Genomic DNA, 21841 nt, shown 5'->3' on the forward strand with positions numbered 1-21841 from the left:
ACAATCATCTCTAATCTCTCCTTCTATTAAATGTATTTGAATCTTATTACTTCATTCTGTTACATTTTCCATCTCTTAATCTCTTCGAACTGTTCTCTGAGACATTTCTTCATATATATCTTCTAATTTTCTTCACAACTGTATTTGATGTGGCATATAATGTGCCCATTAAGGCCTTGAATTCAACTGCTGTATGTGAAATACAGTGATTTGAAAATAGTGTCCTGTTCTCCTCTTAGGTATTTAATTCCTTTGTATTTCTTCAGCCACATTAAATATAAAATTTTGAATTTAATATCAAGTAATTCCAGTATCTGCTGTCCTGGGGGAGAGGGGTCCAATCTATTTTTTATTATTTCTGTTGACCTTAGCTTAAAATGGTCCATTTTTTCAGAAATTCAATGATTGCAAATGGTGAATTTATGTTTGCTGGGACTTTATCTGTAAAAGTTCTTTGAGGATTATGTGTAAAGAGGCTCCAATTCAGAGAGAACCTGGGTTTCTCATCGGGACCCATGTAGAATAATTTAAAACTATATCTCTAGCTTACAATATTAGATCACAGAGCTAGGAGAAATTCCAGGCTGACATTTGGACTGATTTTTGGATTTAAGGTTAGTAATTCTCAGGGGAAAGTGTTTTTATTTTTTTCCTGCTCAATCCAGAGCCAAGACAAGAGTAAGCAGTACGTTCTTCTGTGAGATTTTTTTTTTTCCTACCTCACTCATGGAGGGCTCCTAGATTCAAACAGATAACCAAGTTTGCACTATGCTATAGCTCTAGGCTGTGTTTCCAGTCATTAAAGTTTCTGGTCATTAAATTTCCCAAAATACACAGTCTCATTTTTTGTGTCTCTAGTGTTTTCCCCACTTCTAGGTTCCTACCTATGTACATTAGAACTTTTGAGACCAGTATAGCACATTCAGGCAAATAATTTTTTTTGTTGTTGTTACCGGGGATCGAACTCAGGTCCTTGCGCTTATGAGGCAGGCGGCAGAACCACTGAGCTAAATCCTCGGCCCCCAGGCAAATAATTTTTCAGCTCAGAATGAAATGTTCAGCACTACTCATGGACCTCTAATAGTAATATATTCCAGGGTCAAAACATTTTCCAAACTCCCTCTACTTATTCTCCTTTATCTCCCTCTTTCTATTTATTTTCACTTAACTTGTCCTACAATCAACAAAAAAATAAAATTTTATCAGTTAAGCAGTAAAATTTTAATGGCTACTTATTAACTTTAAGGTACAAAATGACCATATTTATTTAATTGCTTTATCCATAATTCTGCATTATTCTACAACTGCTTATCATTTTAAAGTTCTCTCTGTCTAGTCATTTATTGGGTCACCAAATATTATTCCATAGGATTCTTAAGCTGATTTTATTAGTACCCAACATTACACATAACTAGAGATTTGCTTTCTTTAACATTACATATAACTAGAGATTTGCTTTCTTTCTCCTTTGTTCATTCAGTCAACAATAACTTTTAAGTACCTATTTTATGCCCGACTATTTCTAAAATAAAACATCAAATGCTTATTTTGTGCCATACTAAGAGACCATAAACAGAAAATAAAATATGGTATATTAAATGCTTAATAGTCTTGATTTGCTGCCTTAAGTCCTCAAACATCTTAATGTCAAAATGCATAATCTCTTGCCACATGCCTATAATATAAACACCACTGCTTTACACACAGGAAGCCTAACTCTTACTCCCATAAATGACAGATAACTAGCCAAACAATCATTTTTGCTTATCTAATTAAATAAGAGTAGTATCATACTTCAACTTCTTTCAAAGTTATAACATTATTCAAGACCAAAGAAGTGACATTAGAACACAAAACCAACAGAATAACAAATTGTTTTTTAATTTCCTTTGCTTTTGAAAATAATAAAGCTTGAGTGGAGTACAATATCTTCGAAATTACATTCTGAAATCAAGAGTAGCAAATGTTTACATTTTTAATATTAAAGAGAATGTCCACTTTAGAAATAGAAGAACTATTGAAAATTAGCAAGCAAGAAGGAAATTAGAAAGATAAGGGAGTTTTGAGTTTTTTTCAAGCAATCAAGTCCATCATATTAGTAAAAAAATTTTATTTGCTTTGGACTTAGAAAACTTAAAAATGAAAATTAAAAAGTTTTGGGAAAAATCTACCCCCAATCTAAAATTATAAAGGTAAAATCATGACACCCAACAAAAATTTATCAATATCACGAAGTACCAGAAAGTACATTTTATGTTATATTCACTTATCTTATTTGAGTAAGTACTAATTCATTTTCCTTTTATTTGTTTGATGTTATCATAAAACTTAATTATGGTATTAAATAAAAAGCAATGGCAAACTAGAACATAGAAAATTTAAAGACCTGATTGAGGAATTTGTGATTTTCGCTTCCTAGCATGCTTCCCAAGACATCAAATCAAATCTATTATTTCCCATCAGATGAAGTCTATTAGATTATTATTAATCTAACCTAAATGACTGGGAATAGATTAGACTCTACTACTCTTACCTTAGTGAGACAAGGGATACTTAAATAATATATCTAATCCAGAGCTTTGAATTAATTCTTCTAAAATCTTTTTGACAACTTAATTTTGTAAATTCTATTAAATTAAATTTTCTTCTTGCATATATTAACATTTAAAAATATTTTCTGACTATGGAATCTTAATAATGTGGAAAATAATATGATCCTTACAGAAAGTGTTAATAAAATTAATGAGTGACCTGGCAGTATCTTTTGTACATTCTTGCACAACTAATCACAGCATCAAAAGGAAAAGAAAATGAGAAAGACATAAAATAATAATACTTACACATGGGGAAGGCTTAACAGCATCACTTGGGAAAAATCCAACCTCTCCTGATGCTAAATTTCTACCCTAAATTAGAAAAGAAATTCCAAGGTTGAGGGCAAAATGGTAATTTCAAAACACTGATTACATAGTGGTGTTACTTAAGATCCTCAGAATTACTTATTTGTTTATCTAGTTCTAAGCATGATCTTACTGTGGCTCAGGAAAGAAAGCAAAGATGAAGATGCTTTTATTAAATTTTAAACTTTACAATGGTTTTAGGTAATGCCTATAAATAATCCAAATTTATTTTTCAATGTACCATTTAATTCTTTTACCTTTTAATCTCTCAATCCTACATAGAGATGGCATCTAAAGATAGCTAACACTTATTGAAACATTATTGTATGCTAGACATCGAGGGTTTCATTTAATTCACACAATGATCGTTTACAGTAGATTCAATTACTATCGCCATTTTACAGATGAGGAAAATGAGATGCAGAGAAGGTAAATTATTTACCCACAATCACAGAGCTGACAAATGCCAGAATCAGAATTCCAACTCACATTTCTTATGAGAGCTCTGTGGTGCCTCTGTAAAAGTATAAGACTCATAAAGGAAGGCAGTGGAAAATAAAGTTAAAAGGTGGCAAGAACCAGTCTAACTATGATATCTGAATTTTATCATTGCTGATGGTGTATTTTAGAATATACCTGGCATTGATGTGAAGGATGGCTTAGAGTTGGGCATGGCTTTGCATTTGAGAATATATTAAGAAGTGGAAAAGGAGAAACAGGTGCTCAGGACATTAATTAACTGAAGTCTGTGAGACTGCCCTATGGTTAGATATGGACAGAGTGGGTAGGAGAGCGGGAGAAGTGTCAAGGATGGGCTGAGGAGATGATTCCATAACCCATGCAAACAGATAAGAGAGACTTAGATGATAGTCATACAGAGGAGAATCAGAAAATCAGAGGAACAACACTGTCAGGGGAGAAAATGTAGAGACAATAAGACAGAACTTAGAGAAACTGGTATAACCAGAAAGCAGAAAGTGTCAGGAGAGGAAAGAATCAGAGTAGGGAGTGACGACAGCAGAATAACTATAAAGGTGGAATGAGCTGTATTTACAGAGAGCTTGATGGTACTTTATTACATGGATAACAGAGGTCCAAGTAAATAAGAATGATACTTGAGGACAGTATCACTGGCCATACCTCTATGTAAGGGCACTATAAGACTGAGTATAAGATATATGGGTGGAGAGGTGGGAGCTGTACATTGACTGAACTCAGAAAATAATATGGACAATTTTTCTTAAAGAAAAAGAAAAAACAAGGCCCTTGAGAATGTACTAAAAGAAAGAAGTCTCTTTTGTAGAAGAAAGGCCAGAGAGATTTATAATGATTTTTCCAAATGATACTTAAAGGTTTATCAACAAATGGAAAGTTATGGCTCTTACAAGAATGTGAACTATCAACTCCCATTCTTTATTAGAAGAACAACAGAAGGTCATTGTATAGAATGTGGAGTTCAGGAGAAGCAGTGATATTTTTGTGACAGTGCATGACGGCCAATGTAATATCATTTACTTTCTCAAAGCGATACTGACTTTCACTTTGTTCTTCCTCCAAAACTCAGTTCACACATCAACTACATCACACATCACACTTCATCTACATCATCTCTTCCAGGAAACCTTCCCAAGCTGAAGATCCAGACTGAATTTCCTGCCTGTCCTCCCCGTGCACCCTCATGTCCTCCTAGTACTACACAAAGCAGTAGTATTACAGGACACATCGTTAGGAGAATCTACCATTACTGTTCTACACGGTTCTCACTACTAGAAGAGTGAGTTCTTTGAGATCAAGGACAATGTCTCAGTAATTTTTCTATAACCCAATGTAGAACACATCACAGACAATGTGTGGTGAGGTATTTCTCCAGCTGATAATCCCATGTCACCAAGTAGTATGACACTTCTTCAATGAAAAGAAAAAAATATACATTACTCTTCATTTTTACACAGGCAACCACTAAAAAGCATTATTCTGGCTGTTTCTATATGTAAATATTACTGTATACAGTGACACTCCTTGACCTGTCTCTGATATTTTATAGAAGGAGTGTGTACTGGGCGTGCAATGTCATCAAACAGACAGGAGTGATGAGAACACAAAGAATGAAGAGTAGGAGACATTTTATAAGAATTTCATAATTTATGAAAGTGTATGGACTGGCAGTTTTCTCATTCTTCCTTTGTAGCAGAAGTGGTCCATAAAAGGCATGAATAAAGCTAAAATCACCTTAGATGGTTGAGGAAGGGGCCAGGGTTGTATAAGAAATACCCCCAAACTGGATTAACATATAATTTTCCAAACCAGGACCTTTTGAGAATGAAATGAAGAGTAATAATTATGCAAGGATAAAAGGTATAAATTGAGACTGCAGTGGGTGTCAATTGATGATTATAGCACCTGTGGTCATCATATCAAAAACCATTTTGTTTTTTGTCACCTCACTTCAAGGAACCATCAGAGGTTTTTCAGGAGGAGAAAAATTTCACCATTGGCATGGTCTTTCTGAATTGCTTTTAAAAAATTAAATGTTGTAGTAGGACAGTTACATTTCCTTAATAGTCATACACATTCCTTAGATGATAGAGAGGTGAGAGATAATTTAATCTATCTTAATACGTGAATAAATTTACAATTTCTCAGTGATTTCTGTAAGACATCAGTCTTAGCCACAGGAGCAAAACATGTGCTGTATTTGATGATTTACCCTTATTAAGGAAATAGCCATCCTACAACATTTGGAGAATTTAAAACAAGGTAGTGTGTAGGAGGGATGTCTTTGGTTCCTTGGTGGATGTGTGTGGGATGTATGCTGGTAATTCATTAATACTAATGGGTGGAGCAGCTGTCAATCCCCTACGCATGGATGGAACTGCAGGCTGTAACTATGAAATAAACCACCTTCAAAGCTGATGATTTAGTGTATTTAATGTGATGATCTATCTATGAGATTTTTACTAACCTTGATTGGAGACATGTAAGTGAATTTCCTACTTCTTTGTATTCCTGTGTGGGCATTTTATTCTGAGTCAGATAATCAGCTTGCCATTGTTTTTATGCCTATTACAAATGCCAGAGATAGAGAAGCATCTTTTAGTTATCTTCCTATCTGATACTTGTATTATGAGTTTCTCAACATCAAGGTCAACCTGAAAACATTTCTTTTTCATACTATGTGTCATACCATAGTGCTATCTTCATATGCATTTAGTCTGCAGGGTTTCTTTGTATTGTGTTTTGTAAGCTTAACTTCTGTAAGTTTAAACATTACAGAATGGATAATTTTCATGAGAATATTTTCTTTGGAAATTACCTGAGAAATCGATTGTAGGTTGCTTATGGTGAGAAATGATGCACCTTTATAAATGCATTAATAAATACACTGAATCAAACACAAAGAAAATAATAAATTAAAATTCATAAAGTAATAATGCCTTTTCCCTGAAAAATAAATTCTTTCTCTTAGAAATATATCAAACTAAAATTATTGACAACTTTTTAAAAAATTTTTGAACATCACAAATAAAAGTGCATAGTCAGGCACTTATTTCTAACTGAACTTAGGTTTTAACTATTCCTCATTTTTCATCAAAAAGAATCCACAGTGAATCATAATGAATTAAATCTACTTCAGAGTCTCTGATATAAATGAAACTTACAATCTACCTGTACAGAGAAAAACGTTAATGTATGCCAGGATCCCAGAGCTAAAACTGCATTTTTAAACCCATAGACAAGGAAGGCTTAAAATGATAGAGTATATCCTCCAAAAATCTTAATCATAAATTGCTTGGTTCCTAACTTTGTAAAAATAAGAAAGAATTGCTTTTAAAAAAATACTGTGTCTCTTCCCTGTAGCTCATTTATCCCCTTAATACTACCTGGATTGGAGCTTTAATGCACTCCTGGAATAGCACTGAACAATTTGAAACAGATGTGGAAAGCTAAATGTAAAAAGGACAGATTAATGGTTATTTATGAAAGATTGGAAATTCTCCCAAGTTACAATGCCCTAAACATTTTCAACATATGCACGATGGTGCTGTGGAGATTACTAAGCAATTTATCACACATAGCTAATGTTCAAAGCAATTGTCACCCTGCCCCTGTACTTTTCCACTGTCAGAAATACAGTTTGAGCACTGGAGAAGGGAAGGGGAAACTATATAGTGTGTCCATAAATTATGTGAATATAAGCAGATACACATACAAATTAGTTTACTGACTGGATGTGTGGATGGATGGGCAAATGGATGGACAGACAGATTCAAACATTGTTTTTAGAATATTCTGGTAAGCTGTGTATGATCAACTAGTGAAATAAAAGGTCTGGACTAGCAGAGATGATCAGAAGATTACCCAATCTAAACCTGGCCTTTGGTAAGGAGTGACATATGATTATAGCCACAGCCATACTGCAATCATTGTCCTCAGATGCATGTCCAGGCTTGTTCTTGAAAAACATAGAAAGGAAATGTCATAGGGATATGCTATCAGAAGAGTTCATTTTATTCCTAGCTCAGCTATAAAAAGCTGTGCAATGTTAGGCAAGTCTCATGATAAAAGAGGAATGATAGCAAGATAGGCCATGCATACCTCACCAAGTTGTTACAAAGACTGAAGGACTAACAGGTGTGAAGGCACTCTATAAATGCTAAGTACTTCTTTTCTATTTTATCTATGACATCACTCTTCAATTATTCTCAACTGATTTTTTTATTTCTTAATTTTAATTTTTAATTGGTCTATTCATGTGCTATTAAATCTTATCTATTATGCCTAATCTTGCCTACAAGGCCTAATCTCATCATTCTCCTTATATTTAGGAAAACTAAGCCATGAGTAACATAGATCCTCATATCATTTTCACCGGAACAGGAAATATTACTCAAACATTTTTGTAAGTACATATAAATATTGTTCCATCATTAACTGCCTCCTACTTAGTAAGGCATACACTTTCCTGGCAGTGAACAGTTGGAAAACTTGCCAAGCATAATTGTATATGGTTATACTGAATGGTCTCCACAGTGAATTCCGAAGAGTTCTGCATACACACAGGACAATGAACTATAGCCACACATTTTTCCTAATTCTTAGTCAATAGAGGACAGTACCCTTAACCTCTGTCCAATGTATAAATAGTAAATAAATAGCAAAACTAGTTCAAAAAACTGTTTGAAATTCACTTATCATTAAGTTGCTGTCACAGACTGTCATAGTTTGGATCAAAAATGTCCCCCAAGAGGATCATGTGTTCAGAGGTGGACTTGGGAAAGTGATTAGATCATGTAGCTGTAACTTCATCAATGGACTAATACATTAATGAGTTAATAGCTGAATATGCTGTTAGGAGGTGTGGCCTGGGTGGAGGAAGTTGAAGGTCACTGAAGGCATAATCTTGAGGGGTAGAGTCTTGACCTCAGCCCCTTCCTAGAGTTCTGAATTTGGCTGCACTTCAGGTGAGCAGCTTTCCTCCACCATGACCTTCCAGCATGATGTTCCTGCTTTGGAGAAAGCCAATCTATAAGCTGAAACCTCTGAAACCATGAGCCGAAAGAAACCTTTTATCCTTTAAGCTGTGTATGTTAGATATTTTCTCTCAGTGATGAAAAATTAATATGTAGACTTAGAATCCTGAATAACTGACCCCTGGCAGCACACAGGAGGTGAGCTGCATGGGTGCCAGCAGACCTCCCCCCCCAACCCTGTCGAGATGAGAAGACACGTAAACAAGTCTCAAAACCAGACTTCCAGATCACCTACAGCAACCCCAAAGGGAAATGAGAGGGAACACAATGATATTCAACTGTCTGGACTCCTTGAACTGGCAACAAAAGAGGATCTGGATAAAATGAAATAAAAAATAATTTCTCACGTAACAGTAGAGATTGTGCTCATAGTGCAAGACATGATTAATAAATCTAGAGAGGAGCTAAGGAACATGATGGAATCCCAACATAGGAAACAAATGGAATCCATAAAACAGATGGAAACAAATTTCCAGGAGATTAAAAACTCCATCAAAAGTCTACGCAACAGAATGAGCAAATGTGAGGACAGAATTTCAGATATAGAAAATAAGATTGCAATTAGTGACCAGGAAAAGAAAAATTGCTTTAAAATTGTAACGGAACACGAGAAATCAATCCAGCAGCTGCTAGACGATGCAAAGAAGAATAACATAAGACTGATTAGAGTCAATGAAGAAACAGGAGAGAGTGCAGATCACATAAAAAAACTGTTCACAGAAGTGATGGCGGAAAACTTCCCAAGCAGGGGAAAAGAACTTGACATACAGATAAGTGAGGGATATAGGACTCCAACTAGCCTTGATCAAAAAAAACTACACAAAGGTATATAATTGTTAAAATTCCAGAAACCCAACAAAAGAACAAAGTTCTACAAGCAGTTAGAGAAAAGAAACAAATCACATACAAAGGAAAGCCCATCAGAATCACAGCAGCCTTTTCAATGCAAACCCTCAAGGCAAGAAGAGCTTGAAGTGATGTATTTCAAGCCCTAAAAGTAAACAACCTCCAACCCAGATTGATGCTCCCTACAAAATTATCTTTCAGAATTGATGGAGAAATAAGATACTTTCATGACATAGAGCACCTTAGGAACTTCATGAATACCAAACCAGCACTCCAAAAAATTTTAGACAATATCCTAGGAAAAGACAACGAGGATCCCAACCCCAGGAACCCCAGCAGAATGAATCTATCAGAAGCAACAAGAAATTAAACACAAAGGGGGAGAATCCAACAAACAGAAAAAGTCATGACAATAAGTCAATATGTCTGAGTTATAACCATCAAAGTTAATGGTCTCAATTCACCAATCAAAAGAAATAGATTGGCAGAATGGGTCAAGAAGCAAGATCCAACAATATGCTGCATACAAGAAACACATTTAATTCAAAAAGAAACTCATAGCCTGAAAGTTAAAGGGTGGAAAACAATGCTCCATGTGACAAGAAGCCAAAAAAAAAGAAACCAAGAGTAGCTATCCTCTTTGCAGATCAAGTGGATTTCAAATGAAAATCTGAAACACTCTGGTTCCAGGAATTTCAGATAAGGGATACTCAACTTGTATGTACAAATCTATTGTGAACATGTGTTTTCATTCCTCTCAAGTAAAAACTTAAGAACAGGACTGTTGGTTCTTAACAGTAATACAAGAAATTTCTATGTGCTTTTCCAAAATGGTTTTATCATTTTACATTCATATTAGCAGTATTAGAAAGTTCTAAGTGGTTCACACCTAAGCTGACATTTGTTCTTTTAAAACTTTTAACTTCATTTCCCTAATGAGTATATAATTCAATCTTGTTATTGTATTTATTAGTATTTTTCTGATTCTAATGTTGCACAACTTTCCTTGTGCTGTACTGGCTATTTATCATATTCTTTTGTCTACTTTTTAATTGGGTTGTCTATTAATGAGCTGTAAGAGTTCTTTATATATTCTGGTCACAGGTTATATGCATTATAAATGTGGTCTGTTTAAGGACTACTTTTCATTTTCTTAAAAATGTCATTTAAAGTTCTAAATTTTTATGGAATCTCATTTATCAGTTTTTTTCTTTTATACATCATGTTTTTTGTATCCTAGGTAGTTCTTGCCTATCCTAAATTCATAAACACTTTCCCTTATAATTTCTTAGTTTTATAGTTTTAGTCTTTCATATTTAGGTTCATAGATCCTTTCAAGTTATTTTTATGTATGGAAATAAAGGGTTGAGGTTAATTTTTTATATACGGATACCAGGCATTCTAGTACCATTTGCTGAAAACATTATCTTTTCCTCAGCTCTTGAATTGAGTTTATGTTCTATAAAATGTTAATGTTAAATAATCTTTCAAAACTCAGTGGACCATATATATGTGGTTCTATTTCTATATTCTCTGTTTTATTCAAATGATCTATATGTCTTTCCTTAGACCAACACTGCCTTGATTATTGTAGCTTTAGAAGAAGTCTTAAAATTAGGTACTAAACATCTTCCAACACTGTTTGGTTTTTTTTGTTTGACTTTTCTAGGTCCTTTGTACTCCTACATAACTTTTAAATTTCAAAGTCCAATTCTTCATTTATAGCAAGTATACACAGACCTGAATTTTTATATATACCTTGTGTTTTCTAATCCTGCTAAATTCAAATACAAGTTCTAGGGGTTCCTAGAGATTTCTTAGTATTTTCTCTGTAGGTGATCATTTCATCTACATATAAAGATTTTGCTTCTGCTGTGCCAATCCTATCCTAGTTGTGTCATTTTATTGCCAGACTATTTTGGTGAGGACTTAGGTTTCAAAGTTTAATGGACAGATAAAGAGTAAGCATATCTGCCCTTGTTCCCCACCTTAAGGAGAAAGCATTGTATCTTTTCCATTCATATAAGGCATTCTCGCTGGAAGTATGGAGTACATGTCTTTAATCTGTTGAGAAGTTTCTGTTCTACTTCTAGTCTCCTGATAGCTCTTACCATGAACAGCTGTAGAATTTAGTCCAATACTTTTTCTGCAACTACTGACAGGATCATATGGCTTTTTCCTTTCCTCTGTTTAAATGATGGCTTTTGGGGGTGGATCTTCCAATGCTGAACCAACACTGCCATCCCTATAACAAAACCACTTTCTACATGCTGCTAGATCTGACTTCCAATAGTTTGTTTTGTTAAACTAATTTTTATCTATGTTCATACTTTTTTCTTCTATTATCTTTATCCAGTTTTAGGATTAGCACAATGTTGAGTTCCTAAAATGAGGGGAGAAGTGTTCCTTCTTTTTTCTGCTTTAATTGTTTGATATAATTTATCAGTTAAAATGTATATGAGCCTGCTATTGTCATATAGGTAGGTTTTCAAGCTAGGACTATACTTTCTCTAATAGGTGCTATTCAAATTTTGTATACCTCCAGAGTTAGTTTCATTAATTTGTCTTCCAAGGTACTTCTTAGAAGTTGTCCAATTTATTTCAAAAAAGATTTTTGTAATATGCTTTCTATATCCTTTTAAATTCTGTAAAATCTGTGATAATGTCTCCTAGATCTTGATATTGTAATTTTAAAAATGTATAATTGATATTTTGTGGTAGGAATAAAAGGTGTAAAGGTGCAGAGAAGTGGCAGGGGTACAGGAAAGGAAAGAAGGGAAAAGAAAAAATATGAGAAAAGGAAAAAAATGGAAACAAAGTCTTTGCAAATAGGGAAGGATGGAGGGGGTGAAGGGAGGGCAGGGGAAGGGGAAAAAAGAAGAACCAAGATACTCATGTAATGGTACAAGATCCCAATGATGAATGTAACTGTATTTTATACCTAAAAAGTACCAATAAACTTAATGGGGGGAAAAAAAAGAACCCTGAATAACTACAAAATTTGCACTTTGGCCTAGGCACTGTGAAATAACAACTAGCCCCAGTTTGCATGGATTTATAAATGGATCAAGTCATCAAAATATATGAAAAAGGCCTCCAGTATATGTGATAATTTTCCCAACTCATACAAAATTATTTGTGTTTACTGTATCTCTGACATTTTGGCAGATGATGTGTTAAAAAATTCACTAAAATTAAAACTTGTGAACTGTACATTAAAAAAAACACTAAAAAGTCATAAGCTGTATTTCTCCAGTTAGTAGATATAAGATGAATATATCACTGGAATGAGATTTTTCAGAGTATTTTTCCTGCTAGTCACAAATTTCATTTGATGAGGTTGTTGTATTTCTCCAGCAAGAAAAGTAACTCTCTGACTATAGGTATGGCTTTTCCCCTAAACTAAAGAAATTGTCAGTGGGTAAGATGTATGCAATGCAATTCTGAATCATAATGAAATTAAGAAGACAGTACTTTTGATGAAAAGAAAAAAAAAATCAGCAAGCAAAAATCAGCCAATGTATAGGCAAGCCAAATACCAAGCGGTTACTCAATACAAAATCTGGAAAGAAGAACAAAGTTTTACACTTTGGACTTATTTGGGATGAAGGCATTCAACTAAAGAAAATAATCTAGGCTTAACAAATGTCCAGAGAAATTTGTTTTTAATCCTGAAAGATAAGAAATAAATGTTTTTTCTATTCTTACTGATTTTAATTGTAAGTAATCACAAAGGAAATATTCTGAATAATAGTATTACATATGATAAATGCTCATTCAGTATCAGACATAGATATTTTTTAAGAATGTTACTTTCTGTATTAGAATAGTGCCTTAATGAAAATCCACTGCCTTCCTAATATGTATAAGGCATTGTGCTAGGTAAGAAGGGAATAAAAATGACTAGACATGACCATTGTTTTCAAAGATTTCATACAGATAATGTCATTTTGTTAATTAGCTTTTCCTTTATTTTTTATTTCCAAAGGTTTTTATGGAATTTTAGATCAGAGCAAACCCCTGAAGTAGAAATTTGCCATTATTAAGGAATTGAGAGCCTAGTATAGCAATGGCAAACCTTTAAAAGACTGAGTGCCCAAAATGCAACCCAAAACCCACTTACTTATTGCAAAGTGCTAACACTATATTTAAACCTGAATACTGAGCTCTTAGTTTAGAATAATCAACCCTTATCCAATGCTGGACTGCTGGGGCAACTTGGCTTGTGTCCCAAAGACAGGGCTCTGCGTGCCCATTGGGGCACTTGTGCCAGAGGTTCACTACCACTGTAGTGTAGTGCTATATTCCTGGCCTTCTGGTCCTTAGCAAGCCATTCATCCTCTCTTGGCTTCAATATCTTTATCCACAAAACAAGAAACCCAAAGATTTTTAGTTTCTGCTTACCACCAGAGTATTTTGTTTATCTGAGCACCTTTTCCAAGTCTTTCCAGTTCTCTTGTCAGTTATTGCTGGCCACAAGTATCTGATACACAAAATCTTAATTAGGAATGGTATGTGTCAGTAATGTAATCTGATAGCAATAAAGACATTTCAACTCTTTAATGACTTTTGTTTTAACTCAAGGTGAAGTTCTTTTTCCAAAATACACAGGGTTGACTTCTTAAGAATTAAATACACTCATTCCTCAGGAATTTGAATGGTCAGGAATAATTACAATTCAATATATGTTATAATGTTATAAATTATTTATCCCAAAGTCTTAAGGACACGCGCAAGCTCTACCCAAACCACTGGGATATCAAACCAACAGTGATGTTGGATGCAATTCCAGGCTGATAGCTTCATGAAAGTATTCAGTGGCTGACACAAACTTTAAGTATTTTTGCCAGAAGGTAGCTTATATAAGTAATAAAATAACAGAAGAAAAAAGACCACAACAGAATTTCTTATAAGTTTCCTCTTAGAATGTTACTTGTTATTGTCTAGTACTTCAGAAAGGAAGAGATAATATTTCACTGGCTGAATTTCTCCTTATGGCAATATTCTCATCTAAGTCCATGATAAGCTATATTTTGCCCTGTACCAAATATTAGAAAAAATACCAGTAAAAAGTATTAACTCAAAATGCCCATCTTGAGAGGTGACAATTGGTACCTCACCCACTTTGACAGAAGGTTTGCCAATTCCCATAATACAGCCTGTACACTTGGAAATAATCCTGCAAACTCAGTTTATGATCTGTTCAATCAAAGCCAGGGAAAATGTTTCTTACAGGTCCTTACTAATATCTATTATCTTCTGTAATCATCACTCCCAGGACTTCCAGGACAGTCACACGCTGTCTTTTTCTCCTTTTCTGTAACTAGGGACCCTGATGCTCTCAGGGTTAAAATACTCAATAGCTTGCAGCAAACACCTGTCAAAATAAAGGTCTCATGATTATAGGATATTCTAACACCAACTAAGCCTCTACACCTTTCACATAGCTTCTTATCCTCACACTTGCAATTTCAGATTCTATGGAAGAGACAGGCTGATCCATCAGCAAATGGTGAGAGGTAGTTAGGAAGGAAAGCCAAGGTGAACTGAGCAACACTTGGAAAACACACTGCAGCACTCAACAGGTGATACTGATGTGGTAGCAACCAAGTTTGAGACTCGGTGAAAAAAATGTCCTCCTTGTGGGAATCTGAATTGAGGAAAACCTTTAACAGTTCCCAAAGATGTTAACTCTGAGTTTTTTAATGCCATAGCAATGGCTTTTGCTTTTCTTTCCTTGCTTTCTCTCTTTCTTTCTTTTGTTGTTGTTGTTAGGAATTGGTTTTCTTAAGAAAGGAGATTTAATTTTTAAAAAAACATTAATGTCTTCATTTGCCTCTGACTATGAGGCAATATGACACTCGATTTTTAGATCAGGAGAGAAAAATACATCGTTTTAGAAAATTCAATTGGAACTAATGCTCTTGTGTGGTCTAGAAAGGATTAGAACTCTTCTTAATCTAGCGTAAAGAAAAAACATCCTTTGAAGTGACTGACTTCTAAAGTTTCAGGAGAGGAAAGATTGACACCACTCTGCTGCAACTCCCTTCTCCAACCCTCAGAGCATTTCTAGGTCAGGTACTGCATTATTGTAAAGATCACGTAAACTTCCACTCACATTCCCCAGGCAAAGGGATTCCTGCCCCCTACGTTCCCCCTTCTCCTTCTCTGTCCTTGAGACATCATGGGTCTTCCTCATCCAGAACTCCTCTGAGGAAAAGGCTCATGATTTTTACCCTGATGTGCACTTAAATCAACTATTTCCTTCAGAATTTATCATTTTCAGTGTCCTGCATAGTTATGAAGTAAAAAGTTTAATTTCTGATTAAAGAAATTTCAAGAATTAGAAGCAGGAACTGGGAGGGCACAGTGGTCTTCTATGAGCCCACACATGTCAGTTGGGCCCTGCACATTAAAAGCAGGAAGACAAAATTTAAAAAACAAAACAACCAGATAATCATTTTTGCATTTCTGGAAAAAATTTTAAATTGTTAATGATTACTCAGAAATATACTTCCAGCATTTTAAGAAGATTTTCTTTCAGGTATACTCCCTATGATACTCACAACCCTTCAGTGAATTATTTACAAATTAAAATTCCCATTTCATAGATAAGGAATGTGAGGACAAAATATTAAATAGCTTTTAGGACTATTCTGAGAAAACACAAAGTTAAATCAGACAAGATGAGTGAAAAATTTAACAGTCTTTAAAACACCATGGAGTGTAATTTGAGTTAATAAACAATGAAGTAGAAAACTTATAAATAGCATATTATGGAAATAGCACCTCTGAATAGCTTTTCATTCTAGACTGAATTCCAATTTGTCCCATCCCCTGAGACAAAGAGATGAGATTCCTGGTTCTTGCATGTCTGGAGTGCTCTCACCAGGCAGGAGGGAGGACAAGTACACTGTTAGGATCCAGTATGCTGGTGCCAGGACAAAAGTCTTTTTGGTTCAAAGAAGATCCCAGAGAAGGCGACCTCAATATTGAGTGTTGATGATAAAGAAGGTTTTAGCTAAGAGGATAAGGGGTGAAAGAGAAAATCCAGGCAGAACATAAAGTACACAATAATGACTGGTGGTTTGAGACATGTCTCCCATGAAAAAGATCAAAGATTCCCCTAGTTGATGAGATTTTTTTCTTTTCTATTTTTTTTTTGTAGCTTAAAATGAGAAAAACATATATGTGAAAAAAAAAAAAAAAAGGTTCTCGACAGGGCCGACTGCAGCACATTCACTGGCATATTATCTTGGTGGCTGGTGATAGTACCAGGAGTCCAACTGGTACTGGGAGCCCAACACCTTGCTGCTAATGGCCAAGTAAAGAAAGATCCACTCCTCACTATTTTCTGGTTTGGTGTTTCCACTCCCTGCTTCTGGACTCAGTGTGACTAGGAATGTCTCCCGAGTCCCAAGAGTTTCCTAAATTCTCTCTATGCGCCACAGCTTTTTGATTTTTTAAATTCTTTTTGTATGGTTCTTCCTCTGAAATAAAAACTTTCAAAAAATGTAGAGCAAAAACTTATCCATAAAGTGGTGTTTTTCGACTCCTGATGTTTCTACCAAAAAAGAATTAAACTGCCTTTAAAAGTGATTTTCTTAGAAGTGATAAAAAAAATAAATAAATAAAACGGCTCTCCTAAAACAAAGGTAGGATGGTCTAACACGAAGAACTAAAGTACACCTTGAGAACGGAGTTCTGGAAGCAACTAAGTTTAATTTTACAACTCCAATTCTTTAAGACTACAGTTCTAAACAAAGGTAACATGACTTTTCATTTGCTCTTTTTATGGAGATCTCTGTAAATTAATCAAAATGTATGTAAAAACATTTTGACTCCTTAGAATAAAGATCATGTAGATGCATGATTTGTAACTGTGAAGTATCACAACTATTTTCTAGGTTATTTAACTTTCATTGTGGATAAAAATGCATGTAGTTTTGGCACTGATTGCAGTTCTACTGCTTATAATTGCTTTTTGGTTCCAATTAGCTTATAAAATTCTCCCAGTGGAACATTTGGATATTCATAAACGACAATGGAGCAAATAAAACCACATGATATAAGACACAGGATCCTCATAGTTTCGCAAGTTTTATTCTAAAAAGAAAGCACATATAAAGCACTCTATTGTTATAGATACCATAGAAGGAACGGCTTGATTTTATGTTTGCCTATTTCTCTCGCGGCCCTCTACCTCACTGTAGTAAGTATAATCTGTATCTTTTCTAAGAAAATACACTTTCTAACATGAACAGTCTCTTCCATGAAGCATGAAGATGTTTTCTGTAATCACTAAGCTTTTATTATCATATATTGTAACCAAGACTCAAAAGCAACAGGTTTCTCCTCATCAATTAGACGGTATGATCACAATTGTTCTATATGTTGTTCCATTTGGAAAAATCTATGGCTTACACCTGCACTAGGAAATGTACCCTAAATGGCCAATTTCCTATTTTGTATTCATTTCACTTGAAGACAATTTTATAGAGCTTTCAAGGAAAGAGAAAGGACAAAGACAAAGAAGAAAAAAAAGCTGCCAGAATGAATCCCTTCGAAGCAAAGATTTTTACAGCTCAATTGACAATTCATTGTTTGAAAGAAGTTACAATGAAAATGCAGATAGACCACTCATTTCAATAGCATTAGAAATTACTGCTGTTATAATAATAATACAGACTAGACTAATAGCTATTCAAAGAAAGTCCCTGATAGATAGTGGAGGATAATTTGTATTCTCTGGACATAGAGTATCTAGAAAACATGACAGTCTACAATAAAATCTGACTTTCTACACTAATGAGTGAAGTGATTCACTTGAAAATAAAATAGAAGAAAAAAATTTAGAAAGCATAACTTCGTGAAAATTTCAGAACAGGCCAAAGAACTTAACTAGTACAAAACACAGTTTCGAAATTCAAATGCAAAGCCACTGAAACATTCTAGTAAGCATTTTAGATTTTAATCTATAGGTTAAACTCTATTTTTTTTTTTATATACCAGGGATCAAAATCAGGACCTCGTGTGACAGGCAGGCACTGTGCTGCTGAGCTACATCCCCAGCCCTATATATTTTTAATAGGATTTACAAACACTTTTAATAAAAGAAAACTCAAAATATACTATAGTGCCTTCTCTATCCTGATCTCTGACCCTTCCTTAGATCATTGAGGCTATAAGGTTAGACTGAGTTGTCTTGTTTCTGATCCTTCCAATATAAATCACAGACATCAAATACGCAGGAGAAACTTTGAAAGTATTTGGATTGATGGATAGATGAATAAGAACTACTTTTTAATGAACGCTGTTCTAGAATTCCTTTGTGTATTATTAGTTTTATTCTGTATGTAGTGATTTTTGTTACTCTCACTTTGCAAATAATAAAACTGAGGCCCATGGAATAAACCATCTGTCTAAGGTCACTTCTCTGCTAGACAGCAGTCAGTAACACTCAGAAAAAGAAGCTACAACTTCCTAAATTCTAGCAAAGGAAAGAAAAACACTTCAACTTGTTCTTCTGGTGCTAATTATGTGCAATCTCAAGTGAGATGGGATGGGGCTCAAAAAGAGGTGCTTAACATCTATGTTCTCAGAAGTAATTTTAAAAAAACAGCGGGAGAGTCACATATTTTAAGATATAAACCAAAAAGTATATGTCTTTCTTTCTAAACATTAAAATCAGCAATTAATGTATATGAAGCCCCTGTAAACAAACCTAAAGACACACATAACTTCAAGGATCAACCAACATAGTCTTCACACTGCTAACCACAAGAAGAAGAAAAGATTTTTGTTCAGAGTTTTTTTTAAAAAACAGGACACTGCAAATCATGCTATGGGGTAAGAGCAGACTCAGCCTACTTTCCTAAATGTACTTTCTTTTTGTCTAATCTCTGAAAACAGAAAGCCAATTTAACCATGACATCCTTGGAAGAGTGTAAGATAGGAAGTGCTTTTTAAATTAGAGAAGACAACTGCATGAAGTTCAATATGAAGTTTATGGTGAGTAATTTTTCATTATACCCAAAGTGTTTGAAAGCATACCTTTTATTTGGAAACCATCACAGCTAATGTATGGAATTCATCATAATACCTTATTTTGTGGCTATGCTTAATACATTGGTTTGCAACTGATGACCAAATAGTGAGCTGCAGACACTGCCATAAATACAATGAAATCTTATCAAGCAGGTTATCTAGTTAATGGCACAAATTAGACTTGTCTGGGTTTCAGTACAAACTACTCAGGTCTGCTCTGCACTCAACTGAGCCCACATGCCTCCTAACATCTGGAAATAGGGCTGTCTGTCTGTTGACATTAATGTAAGGCCCATCCTATGTGATTCAGTGAGAGGTGAGCATGAATCTGGTTTAGTTTCCCTCAAGAGTCATTTGAAATTAAGAGACACAGTGATCAACTGACTTGACCAAAGCCATCAGCTTTTTGACTACAGATGTATGACTGGAATCTAGGCCTTCTAACTCTGCCTCTGTTCCTTTCAATATGGCAGAATTTATTAGCTAAAAATATTTTTATTGGCTCAGAGGTACATAAAGGACAATTCTGACTCACGTTACATCCATGCCAAAAACATTAGATGAATTGTTAACATAGGTCTGAAAATTCATACATATGACTAGCTTCCATCAAGATGAAGAGTTCTTTGAAAGACAGGAGACTGAACTTCACACCAATGACTGGAGCTGATAATTGAAATATGAATAGCACCCGAGTAGTGGATACAGAACTGGCACTCAATGCATACTTGCTGATCTGAAATAAATGTGCTAATTGTTTTTTCTCTGTCCTAAACATTAACCTTTCTTGTTCCTAACCATTAGATATCCTTCTCCCAAACCAAAAAATAAAGCAACCCAAAACACCATACATTCTGACATTCATTGGTTCTCATTTCTCCTACATTTCCCTTGAGCACTTTTAAAGCCATTACACCAGAATCTTCATGTTGTCAGGTAGCTGAATAAGAAATGACAATTAATAATACCTTTCTTTTTCTGTAGAAAGACTAAGAGGCAGTACAATCCAGTAAAAAGAGTACTGGGCTGGCTGTCACAGAACCTGAATTATAATCCTATGTTCAGCAATGTGTACTATAAGAAATAAATGAAATAACCTGGTAACATTATGAAAAATATTGAAAGTGCCATCTAAACCTATGAGAGGAAAAATATAGTGAATAAAATGATAAAAAGATACTATACAAATAAGTTTTACAAATCCAAGGTATTAGGAAATAAAACTAGGAAGCAACAAAGAGCTTGGTTAGAAAAATATAAGGCCCAATATTCTCTCAATGTTAAAGCTAACTGTCTCTGGACACACACAGTGCAAATTTCTAGGAGTCCTGCTAGGCTACTCCCACAGTCTTCAGAGTGGTCTCAAATATATCATAGTTTGGAAACTACTTATATGCACCAAGATCTTCAACACCTCATGCTTAGCTTAACGGTCTCTTGTCCCATTCTCTACAATGAGAAATGGACAAGTTTTTAATACCTTTGAGAACTGCTTGCAAAATCAGAACTGCTCAAACAGCTTCGCCAAGGTTTTCTGTCTGTGGTACAGTGTTATTTTGGTCGTCTCCAGTGAGCCATGCCTCCTGATATTCAGTTAGTATAAGCCCCTCCCCTTCTGCTTAAACTGACCCATGTCCGGCTTTAACCAATAGAAAGCAGCAGAAGTAACTGCCCCAGTTCCACATATAAAGCTTAATAAGGTCTGGCAGCATCTGCTTTTACACTCCAAGGAGGAAGTGACCATTAAGAGATCTAACTGCCCCGAGACCACCATACTGTGCAGAAAACACAAGAATCACTGAAGCAGTCAGTGTAGCAGACAGTGTCAGCTGAATTCACAGAGAGGGAGAGCCCAGCTGCCAACTCTGCAAATGAGGCCATTTTGAACTTTACTGCTGTTCCAGCAACCCTGCCAACATCAAGTGATGCAGAAGAACCACCTTACCAATCTATGGCATTATAAGAAATAATAAATTGTTTAATAAATACAAAATTGAAACATAAATTTGAAGGAGATGAAACAAACTTGTGGAACTGCGCTCTTTAATTAGCATAAAGAATCACACCTTCTTATATAGCACAAAAGCTGCACTCCTCATCCTTAAGAAGCATAAACTTTAGGAGAACAGTACGAGATTAATCATAAATAGCATGACTACAGAAGGAACAGTAGAACATGATAGTTAAAAGCTTGGACTTGGGGTCAAGAATTTCTAAATTTAATTCCCTGCTCTGCAAAGTCACTCTGTGACTGAGCAGACTACACAACCTCACAGTGCCTCATTTTGCTCACATATAAAATGAAAATAATAATTTATTTTATAGAATTTTCATTAGTATCACATGAATTCAACTTTGTCCATAAAATGTATAATGAATATTAGTTACTGCTTTTGTTGTTATTATTATAGAAAATGATTTTTTCCAATTCCACTTGGTATCGGGTAGGGGTAAGAGGGTAGATAGGAGAAAAAAATTTCACAGAAGTGGTTCCAAATAAAATGCCATGGAGTAGTA

General features: G+C 34.8%; 1 protein-coding gene across 7 annotated transcripts in view; it reads right to left on the minus strand.

Annotated features, from left to right (window-relative positions):
- Vav3 (vav guanine nucleotide exchange factor 3) overlaps positions 1-21841 on the minus strand; it is a 443712-nt gene that overhangs the window by 65900 nt on the left and 355971 nt on the right. For 4 of the 7 annotated variants that reach the window (XM_087213208.1, XM_013075550.3, XM_087213205.1 and 1 more), the window contains 2 exons: positions 13682-13774; positions 2841-2906 (listed from right to left, as the gene is read on the minus strand). In XM_087213208.1, coding sequence (XP_087069334.1) covers positions 2841-2906; positions 13682-13774 — 159 coding nt within the window. The remainder of the gene's footprint in view (positions 1-2840; positions 2907-13681; positions 13775-21841) is intronic. The other 3 variants (XM_004853591.4, XM_021265580.2, XM_087213206.1) reach the window with 1 other exon arrangement.

The sequence above is a fragment of the Heterocephalus glaber genome, unplaced genomic scaffold (genome assembly GCF_053883595.1).
Source record: "Heterocephalus glaber isolate CG9 unplaced genomic scaffold, H.glaber_assembly_v1.0 deba00001442, whole genome shotgun sequence".
NCBI lineage: Eukaryota > Metazoa > Chordata > Mammalia > Rodentia > Bathyergidae > Heterocephalus > Heterocephalus glaber.